Below are 10,646 nucleotides of genomic sequence, written 5' to 3' on the forward strand. Positions count from 1 at the left end.
TCTTCCCTCTCCTCGCCTCTAGGCGTCTCTGTGGAGCCTCCTTGGAGAGGCTGTGAAGGCTCCCTGGACTGGGACCCGGAGGCAGGGTTGAGTCAGCCTGATGGTCCTTTCTTCTTAGGCCCAGACTGGGTGCTCACAGCCTCACCCTGCAGAAGCTCGGAACCCTGTCCACCTGGACGGGAGCCACTGTCTCTGATCTGGCTCTGCAGTGTTGCCTGTGATGGGGTGGAGCCAGGTGGTGGGGCTTCCCTCAGTCATCACCAGGATTATATGAGCCCAGAGGATCCCTTCCAGCATGTGGTCAGCTCCCCCTCCTGTTTTCACTGACCGAGGGACAGCCTGAGCCCCCAGTACCCGACTCAGACACTGCCCTCCATGGCCTTCTGACTGAACCCTCCCTCCAGCTGACCAAGGAGAGGGCCTCCTGACCCCTCCACCTGCCTGCTGGTTTGGAAAAGCCTGATCTGGGCCTTCCCTCTTGGGAGGGGTCTCAGTTTCTTATCTATAAACTGTCTATTGTTTTGTTCCAAGCTGAGGGGCTGGCCAGGACTTCATAGGCCTCAATTTCCCCTTTCCTGAGACACATTTTAATATCCCTTTCCCCACAGGCTGTGATCACAGGGATCTGAGGCTCTGAGGAGTGGGGGAACTAGCCTATGGCTGCCGCCACCTGCCACAGGCTAACAGGTCAGAGGTCAGTTCACCAAGGAGACCAGCTAGGGATGCATCTCCCAAAGTTAGGGGTGGATGAGGGGAGGAGTGAAACCCGACTCCTCTCAGACTCCCCATCGCACAGGGGAAACTGAGGCCCGGAGCAGCACGAGCTGGCCAGGGTCACCCAGCACCAGTCCCCTGAGACCACAGGCCCGGCCCGTCCCGGGGAAGGACCGGATCCGCGGGCCGCCCCCGCCGGGCCAGCCCTCCCCGCCCACCTCCCCCACCCAGGCCGCCGGCGCGGGGCGAGTGCAGAACAAAAGGCGCGGGGGCGGGGCCGCGCGGGCGGGGGCGGGGCGGAGGCTATAAGGGGCGGCGGCCGGCGCGGCCCAGCAGGCCCAGCAGCCCCGGGGCGGATGGCTCGGGCCGCCCGGTTCCGCGGCGCGGCCCCGCGCGCCCTCCTGCTCCCGCTGCTGCTGCTGCTGCTCCCGCCGCCGCCGCTGCTGGCCCAGGCCCCGCGGCCGCCGGTGAGTGCCCGCCGCCGGTTGGCCGCCCCTCGCCGAGGGGCGCCCGGCACGCGGCTGGGCCCAATGGCTGAGTTGGACCCACGGGGGCGCCCGGATTGGCCCGGCGCAGCCCGTTACCTGAAACGCTGTCTGGGTCCCTGCTGGCGTTGATAGATAGTGAGCTTCCCGTCCCTGGAGGTGTGCAAGTGGAGCCTAACCCCTAATCGCTCAGGCTGGTGAGGCGGGACTCCGCGCTGGATGCATGCCCCCTCGCAGCTAGAGGACTGGCTGCGTGGTGCCCCAGCCGCCATCCTGATGTGTGTGTTGGGAGAGGTACAGAGGGAGTGGCTATGGCTCCTTTTTCATTGCAGGGACAAAGCCCCGTAGGTCTCATGCTGGTGTCAGCCTCCAGGTGTGTGGTCTCAGTGCGCACACCTCCAGGCTGGAGGGTTAAAGAAACTGGTGCACAGGGCAGCCTGTGGCGGGGAAGTGGGGTCGAGCATGGAGGAGGCACTACCGCCTGGGCACCTGCAGGTGGTGAGTTTGGGAGGAGTGGAGCCTAGATGCCACGCGGGTGTGAGAGCTATAGTGTGTGTGACCGCAAGGTGGGGGTGAGAAAGAAGGGGCCAACAGCAGGTAGTGGAGACCCTCAGAGAGCAGGCGGTTGGGTGAGACAGGGAAGGGAGACAAAGGTGTGATGAGGGGAGGAGGAGAGAAGGGACATCCCCGGCATGTATGACAGCCTGTGTGTTCCCAGAAAGCTGCCACCTCCCCTGGAGCTGGGGTTTTGGGGGACCAGTGAGAGGGGTGGCATGTGGGCCTGGGGCCACAGCCTGGGCAACTGGGTGCCCAGCCCACTTGAACGCCCAACTAAGCATCCAGCTGGCTCAGGCAGGGATCGGGGCATTAGAGGGGTGTCAGGCAGAGTCTCCAGATGGGTCTGGTGAGGAGGGAGTTCTGGCCAGGCTGGGCTCCTCTGCCAGCCATGACAGCTCTACAGTGGCCAGTCTTGCCCTGCCCTGCACTGGCTATGGGAACAGGAGGGGATAGAAGGGGTGGGGGTACCTGGGTCCAGGGGCTCTGCCTCTTCCCTAGCCCGTCCAGGTCCCCTAGATTTTGAGGTAGTCAGGAATCACCCTGAGTAGCTGTTGACCCCATGGTTTGGGAACTGGAGAGCCTAGGTGAGCCCCTCACCCTTCCAGTCTTGTCTGGGTGGGTGGGAGCTAACAGTGCCCACTGTGGGGCTGAGGAGTAAATGAAGTGAGGCTGGGAGATGGCTCAGCCAGGCACGCTGGAGACATTCTGACACCTGTAGCTGCCACTTTGCCACTTGTGCGGGGTCAGTTGGGGCCGGGTCTGAGCTGGGCTGTTGTCTGTCACGCTGCAGATATGCAGGGAGCATTTGGGGTCGCCTCTGACGTGTTTATCCCCAGGCTGCTGTCAGCAGGGCCAGAAAAGCTCTGTAAATATTTATCCATCCTGGTTCACAGCCTTCGGGGTTGATGAAAGCCCCGTAGTCCAGTGGGACGGATGCTGCTTCCCTTCTGGAGTCAGCAGGGGAGGTGAGGGGGAGATGGACCTCCCTGCCCACTAGCTGTGTGACTTGGGCAGGTTGCTTGATCTCTCTGAGCCTCAGTGGGGCACAGAATGGTGTGGCAATGCTCCCCTGCCTTCCTCATGGTCTAGCCAAGTGCCCTCCCCTCAGGGTCACCTCCTGCCCACAGCAGAGGGAGTAGCTATGATTAATTATCCTGCTGGGCCAACAGCAAACAGGCCCAGAGAGGGGCACAGCTGGCCTGGCCTTACCCAGCAGTTTCCAGGCTGGGGTCTTCCTCATCTCCCCCTTGCCAGGCACCTCCTCTTTTCCCAACTGACCCCAAGCCTCCATCTTAGCCAGGAAACTGAGTTCCCTGAGAAATTCCTCGAGTATGTTTGAGGCTGTGGTTTGGTGCCTGTCAGAGGAGGGCGGGGTGAGCGAGCTGGGTACCCACCCCAGGGCAGGCCCAGGGAGGCTGCTGGCCAGGGAGGAGGCAGACATGCTGGGAGGAGGAGCCCTTCTCTGGAATGTGGGTTTTGGAGGCCAGCCAGAGCTGGGAGTAGGGGGCTGTGGGTGGGGAGGCATGAGCCCCAGGTCTAGGTCCAGTTCTCCCCTGACTTGCTGTGTGGCCCTGGGCTGAGACCTTGACCTCTCTGGGCTCTGCATCTTCCCCTGGGAAATGAGGTATGCCTGGTCCCCAGCCCCCCAGGTGGTCTATGCCCACCACCCACCTCACTGCCTTCCAGCAGTCCCAGGGGGCCCAGTGTACCCATCTGAGGTAATAGGCTGCTTTATGCCAAGCCTTGAAGCCAGGGCCCAGGCCTGAAAGGCTGGGGAAGACAGAGTGGTAGCGGGGCAGGGAGCATGTATCCCATCCCAGTGATGGGTGAACTGACGCCAAGAGCCCTTAGAAGATGCGCTCCAAACAAAAGACCCCCTCGGCTGGAGGCCCTGACTCTAGTGACTCCTGCTCACTCACCCTTAAAGACCAGTGAACACGATGTGGCTTGCAGGTGGACCCAGTGCAAGTCACTCTTCTTCTCTGAGCCTGAGAGCTCTCTTCCAGCTGCGACTCTTGTTTTATGATATAAAATCTAGAGACTTTTGGGAAGCTGGACGCCAGGTGGGTGGTGGGAGCCGTAGGGGATTTGGTGGAGCAGATTCCCGGGTGTGGGAGGGGAGGGCCCACTGGGGCAAGACTCCAGGCTGGGGAAGAGGCTCTGCTCTGCTCCAGATGCTGCAGCGGGCGTTACAGAGAGAGGTCCTTCAGCCTTTGCCATGGCACCATCCCCATATGGGAGACAGGGCAGTCAGACGAGAGGAGGGTGATTTGCCCATGGTCCCTCCTCCAGGGGAAGGGAGACTCCAGCCTGAAAAGCAGCGCAGAGTAGCAGGTCAGGGTGGGCTGTGGGCACAGACAGCCTGCCACCAGCCAGCTATTCCCCTGGAAAGTTCTTTAACTTCCCTGGGCTCTGCGTCCTCATCTGAGACATGGGGATGATGAAGGCAGAGATATTGAGAGGTCCTGTCAGGGGAAAGAGCGTGTCCGTGGAGCTGTTAGCAGGGTTCTAGCCTAGACACAGGTGAGCTACAACAGCAACCAGCACTTACGAACAGTATGCCCAGTATCAGCTGAGCTCTGCCAATGTGGGGGGAAACTGGTCCAGGCCCTCACACCCCAAGTAGCTCCAAAGACCCCAGGGTTCAGAAGCTCCAGGTGTCCAGAAGATCTCTTCCTCATGCGGTGTCCTTGGGGGCTGAGTGTCTCTTCCTTGTGACTCTGGAATCGGGAGCTGGGAGGTTGGGATGCTAACTGGAGCTCTAGGGTGCCTGGGGCCTGGGAGAGCCGCCAGAGGCAGAGGCCGAGGGTGGGGCCTGGATGGCCCGGCTCCTGCCCCAAATATGGCCGTGGTTAGGCCACAGCGGCCCTGACCAGACAGGCCCAGACCAGACAGGCACTGAGTTTCCCGACAAAGAGAACTGCTCCATGCCTCTCCCTGCTGCCTTCCAGTGTCTCAAGCCTTCACCTCCAGCCTGGGATGCCCTTGCTGGGTGACCTCACAGTGTCTCCCACCCTCTCTGAGCTTCTGCTTTTTCCCTGCATGAGGCAGTGACCTCCTCTCTGGGACTTGCAGAGGGTGGGCATTCCGGGTCAGAATCACCATTTGCGGTCTAGGGGCTCTAGCAGGGTGGGGCTGGGTGTCTGGTAGGGTGTCTGCCCTCTCCTCACACGGAAGGGGCCAGGAGACCACGTCGAGCCCCACAGTGTACCCAGTCCTGGCAGAATGTGAGACAAACTGCCCCCCAGAAATTAGATGTCAGTTCCAGGTGCCTGGCCCCATGCTGAGTGCTTTGCGGGCACCGCCTTGGCTCTTTCTAAGACCAACACTATAGGGAGGTATCATCCCCACTTGCCAGGTGAGCAAATCGAGGCAGGGCTGCAGCCCCTCCATGCTGGGAAGTGGCTGCCATGGGTGTCCCGCGCAGGGGCCAGGTCCCATAACTGGAGAGGGCAGAGTGCGGACAGGGGACACCCAGGAAGAAAGGGAGATGGAAAAGTGTCTCCTGACGGTGGGGGGGAAGCAAGAGAAGCTTGCCTGGACTCTCCTCAGAAGCTTTAGGGGGGGTCCATTCTTGGGTGGGTGCAAAGAGTACAGTCAAGGACTGTACCCCCACCCAGTCGTCACCAGCCCAGATGGCTGGAGTAGGTGACCTGCAGCCCCGGCCATCCAGGAGGAGGCAGGAGACAGTAAGAGGCCTTGGAATCAGCATCAGGACACCCATCAGCCTGTACCAAAGGGCCTTGCTGTGTGACAGCCTCCGCTTGGCCCTGGGCACAGGGGGCTGGGGTTGAGTGAGGGCGCACCAGCAACCCACACCTCTGACTGTGGGCCGCCAGGACCCAGGGCCTGACCGGGCCTCCGCATCCTCTCTCCTGCACAGGATGCCCACCGCCGCCACCCAGTGAGGAGGGGGCCACAGCTCAGGCATGAAGCTACCTCCAGCAGCCCAGCACCTGCCCCAGCCGCCCAGGAGGCCCCTCGGCCTGCTGGCAGCCCCAGACCTCCCCGCTGCGGCGTGCCTGACCCACCCGAGGGGCTGAGTGCCCGCAACCGACAAAAGCGGTTTGTGCTGTCGGGCGGGCGCTGGGAGAAGACGGACCTCACCTACAGGTAGGGCCAGCGGCCTCCAGCAGGCTCTCAGCCTCTACCTGTGTGTCCACGTGTGAGCCTGCTACCTTCACCCCTGCTTCTTGAAACACAGGCTGGGGCTAGATCCTCGTGGCCCACTGACCCCTGAGCCATCCATGGGCCAACACCCAAAACCCACACTTAGATGCACCACAGACAGTACCCACCCATCCAGGCCCTCCCACAGCAGAGGGGCAGTGCCTCCTCTGTGACACTCAGCACACGCGTAGGCATCCCATAGACACGTGGGGGCATGGCCTTCAGTCCCCCAGCCAGTCTCTATGGGGACCTACTAAGGGCCAGGCCCTGGGACTCTGTGGTAAACAAGGCAGACACGGCACATCCTCTTGGGGAGCTAAGCATTAACCGTGCCATGGTTCAGATCCCTTGGTGCAACTTGGTTCTGCTCAGATGATCTGAGGCCATGGGAGTGATACAGAAGCTAAGACTTACGCATCCTGCAGGGGGCGCTCAGCCTGGAAGACAAGGCGTGAAGACAGGTGTGGTGTCCCCTGGTACTGGAGCTGAGACTTCTGGGGACCCCAGAAATGCCCTAGGTGGGGAGCTGGGAACTAGGAGGGGGCGGGTCCAGGGGTCAAGGTCTCTCCATGGTGAGCGGTACAGTCAGGTCTAGAAGGTGGGTCTTGGGGCTCCTGGTCCTGTGTTCTTTCCACCTGGTGCAGACACCTGTGTGCCCCTAAGGACACACAAACACACAAAGATGTGCCCATGTGGTGGAAGGACCAGTGTGCAACACCAGAGGCCCAGAGCACACCTGGCCTGTCCTGCACCCATGCGGCCCCACTGAGCGTCCAAGGGCAACTCCTGACCCAACAGCCATTGGGGCTGACCCTGCCCCAAGCCAGGCCCAGGCCCCTCCTCCTCCTCCCAGGATCCTCCGCTTCCCATGGCAGCTGGTGCGGGAACAAGTGCGGCAGACAGTGGCGGAGGCCCTACAGGTGTGGAGCGACGTAACACCACTCACCTTCACAGAGGTGCACGAGGGCCACGCTGACATCATGATCGACTTCACCAGGTGAACCGGTGGCCTGGGACCCCTCCAGAAACAAGCCCCACCTGTCAGCAGCCACTGACTCTGCCCCCGCCCCTCCCGCAGGTACTGGCATGGGGACAACCTACCGTTTGATGGCCCTGGGGGCATCCTGGCCCATGCCTTTTTCCCCAAGACCCACCGAGAAGGGGATGTCCACTTCGACTATGATGAGACCTGGACCATCGGGGACAACCAGGGTATGGGCTGGGGACCTACCTTCCAGATGAGGCCACTGAAAATCATAGAGAACAGGGACTTGCCAGGGTCCCTGAGCTGGGTCCGAGCACAGTGTCTTGCTGCAGGAGGCTCGGGGATTGCTAGGCTATCTCCCTTTTCCAGGCACAGACCTCCTGCAGGTGGCTGCCCACGAATTTGGCCACGTGCTTGGGCTGCAGCACACGACGGCGGCTAAGGCCCTCATGTCCCCTTTCTACACCTTCCGCTACCCACTGAGCCTCAGCCCAGATGACCGCAGGGGCATCCAGTACCTCTACGGCCGGCATCGGCTAGCCCCCACCTCCAGTCCCCCGGACCTGGGCCCTGGGGCTGGGGTGGACACCAACGAGATTGCGCCACTGGAGGTGAGGTCCAGGAGGGTGGGAAGGCAGGAAGTGAGGCCCTACTCCCAGCTCCCCACCAAAATGGCCTCTGTGGCTCCAATATGGGCTCTTTCTGACTCTTCTCTCCTACCCTAGCCGGACACCCCCCCAGACGCCTGCGAGGTTTCCTTTGATGCGGTTGCCACCATCCGTGGAGAGCTCTTCTTCTTCCAGGCAGGCTTTGTATGGCGGCTGCGCGGGGGCCGGTTGCAGCCTGGGTACCCTGCGCTTGCCTCTCGCCACTGGCGAGGACTGCCCAGCCCCGTGGACGCAGCCTTCGAAGATGCCCAGGGCCACATCTGGTTCTTTCAAGGTGAGTGGGTAGGGGCTGGGGGGGGTCACCCAGGAGACTTCTAGGAACATCATGGCCAAGGGTAGGGACAGACAGACAGAGTGGGCAGATGGAGGGTGCCCTGAAGCCTCAGGGCCAAGGAAGAGCACACCTCACTCCTCTGGGCACAGCTGGGGGGCTTCCCGGAGAAGGCAGCTCTCCAAGTGGGAGTAGAATAGAGAGTATTGCACAGTGGGCCTCGAATTGGCACCCTGTGGAGTACGTGTGATTATGCCCCTGGTCTAGAGACGAGGCTCTCGGGCTCGGAGGTGGTGAAGTAAGCTACCTGAGGGCATAGCTTGGAAAAGGCAGAGCAGGGATGTGACCTAGGTCTGGCAGAGACTAGAGCCTGGGGCATTACAGGTGGCAGGGATTTCACAAAGGCCCAGCTAGGGCCTGCTCTGGCAGGGCCTGGCCCAGGGTGGGCAGCAGGCACTTGTCTGGGGCAGCCACACGCAGGGAAGGAGTGGGAACCCAGGCGGCTTCTCTGTTGCTTAGAATAACCTTTCCCACATGGATCTCCCAGCACCTGTATCGCCCAGCATCCCTCATGGTTTGTGTGGGTGGAGGGGATGCCAAGCAGACATTATTGGCCTCTGACTTTTATGGACAAAGACACTGAGGCTGAGAAAGTAAGTGGTGGTGGTGGTGGCTGGATGTGGCAGCTAGGCAGCTCTGGTGAGCCTCCCTTCTCTGGCAGGTGCTCAGTACTGGGAGTACGATGGGGAGACGCCAATCCTGGGCCCCGCTGCCCTCTCTGAGCTGGGTCTGCCAGGATCCTCGGTCCATGCTGCGCTGGTCTGGGGCCCCGAGAAGAACAAGATCTACTTCTTCCGAGGCGGAGACTACTGGCGCTTCCACCCCAGTACCCGCCGTGTGGACAGCCCTGTGCCCCGCCGGGCCACTGACTGGCGAGGGGTGCCCTCTGAGATTGATGCTGCCTTTCAGGATGCCGATGGTGCGCTGGGGGAGGGGTGGCTGTGGAAGTAGGGGCTGGCTGGCAGTAGCTCTCATCACAGGTCCTTTGTGCACAGCACCTTGCTCTACACCCTCTCCTGCTGCCAGGGCAGTGCTGCACCATGAGCACATGAGGAGATTTGAGGGCCAGAGAGGTGCAAGGACCTTCCCAGGTCCCTCGGTCATAGCTGGGAAAATCGTAGTCACTGTTCGCTGGGGGCTGATGAGGCTCCTGGCACAGTGCTGAGCTCCCTACATGTCTCATGCAATTATGTGCCCAGTTGCCAGAAGAGCAAACAGAGTTTCACGCGATGAGGTCCCTAACTAGGGCCACCCGTGGACAGTGGGGAGCCAGGACCCCACTCAGGCAGTCCGTGCTCCCAGCCAAGAGCCACTCAGCCTCCTGTGGTCTCAAAGGACTATATCAGGGACTCCCAGTCCAGTGCTCTCTCTCATGTCCCCCCCTTTGCTTCTGTGCTCTTCCACATCAGGACCACTGGGAGAGCTGTCCTGCAGTGGTCCCAGGCTCTGGGGCTCCCACGTTGCCAGTGTCACCCACCTTGACCCAGGGCGCAGGAGGGTTGGTGAGGGGAGCGAGAGTTGCTTTCCCCAGAGGCAGGAGTTGGGCCTCTGAGGCTCGGCCTCTGTCAGGCTGGGTAGTAGCTCAGATCAGACCCTGGGGCAGGCAGAAGGGCTCAGCCAAAGGAAGCCAGGTTCTGGAAGGGACACCCTGGGGCCTGAGGGTTTCAAGAAACTCCACAGTGGCCAAGGCCTGCCCACCGGGACCTCCCCCTGTGCCCAACCCTGTGTCCACTAGCCCAGCCTGACCCTCCTCTCTCCTCAGGCTATGCCTACTTCCTGCGTGGCCGCTTCTACTGGAAGTTCGACCCTGTGAAGGTGAAGGCCCTGGAGGGCTTCCCCCGCCTTGTGGGCCCCGACTTCTTCGGCTGTACTGAGGCTGCCAACACTTTCCGCTAACGACAGCTTAGATGTCCTCAGGGCCCCGACCCCTGCCAGGCCACTGATGGCTAGACTGTGGCCATCTTGGTGGCTGTGGGCACCAGGCACAGCTCGGAGCCGTGTCTCCTCAGGGGGGCAGGGAGGGACTGCAGGAAGGGCCACGCGGGTCGTGGCCACTGCCAGCGACAGTCTCAGACTGGGCAGGGAGGCTTGGGCATTAAGGGTGCAGGTGGCCTTGGGCTGGCTCTGCCCTACCTGTGCAGGTCATTGTCAAAGCCAACTGCCCCTGGTCTCCGTCCCATCCCTCAGGGTGGGACCTCAGCAGGGCTGGGGGAGCTGGAGCCCTCACTGTCCCTACTGTGAGGTCCGGCAGGGTGCTGGCACTTGGGTCTCGAGGCCCCATGCCTTTAGCCCTTTACTAAGTCGGCTCCGGAACGGGCTGCCTTCCAGTTGGTGATTCTAGAAATCTCCAGGATCCAGGCCAAAAGGTCCAGTCAGCTGGGGAGGGAGGTGCTTCTTGTCAGAGACCCCGGGTCCTGGAGGCCCCAACATACCTCAGTCCTATTGTGGGCTGGATCCCCTCCAGCCCTCAGCCCACACTGGGCCCTCCAAAGCCATGTAAATGTGTACAGTGTGTATAAAGCCTTTTTTTTGCCTTTTTTTTTTTTAACTGAAGACTGTCATTAAACATGGTCATTTTCTACCTTCCTGCCTGGGGTCTCTCTGTGACTGCAAGGGCAGGATAGGGGGAGAGCTGGGCCAGGGAGGTGGGAGGCCTGGCTGGGGACCTGCAGTCCTGGCTCCCACTCCTGCTCCATCTCGTCTGGCTGGATGCCTGGAGTGGCTTTGTAATCTAT

General features: G+C 61.5%; 1 protein-coding gene across 2 annotated transcripts; it reads left to right on the top strand.

Moving 5' to 3' along the window:
• Positions 1 to 1,068: 1,068 nt before the first annotated feature.
• MMP11 (matrix metallopeptidase 11) lies at positions 1,069 to 10,507 on the top strand. 2 transcript variants are annotated; one of them, XM_031443295.2, is made up of 9 exons: positions 1,069 to 1,181; positions 5,641 to 5,870; positions 6,353 to 6,388; positions 6,781 to 6,924; positions 7,006 to 7,139; positions 7,282 to 7,523; positions 7,638 to 7,854; positions 8,573 to 8,830; positions 9,674 to 10,507. In XM_031443295.2, the coding sequence occupies exons 1-9, from the start codon at positions 1,071 to 1,073 to the stop codon at positions 9,805 to 9,807; spliced, it is 1,506 nt and encodes a 501-aa protein (XP_031299155.2). In that variant the 5' UTR covers positions 1,069 to 1,070; the 3' UTR covers positions 9,808 to 10,507. The 2 variants fall into 2 exon arrangements, with proteins under 2 accessions (XP_031299155.2, XP_064337079.1); XM_064481009.1 differs by lacking the exon at positions 6,353 to 6,388.
• Positions 10,508 to 10,646: the final 139 nt, after the last annotated feature.

This window comes from Camelus dromedarius, chromosome 31, assembly GCF_036321535.1.
Source record: "Camelus dromedarius isolate mCamDro1 chromosome 31, mCamDro1.pat, whole genome shotgun sequence".
In the NCBI taxonomy this organism is placed as follows: domain Eukaryota; kingdom Metazoa; phylum Chordata; class Mammalia; order Artiodactyla; family Camelidae; genus Camelus; species Camelus dromedarius.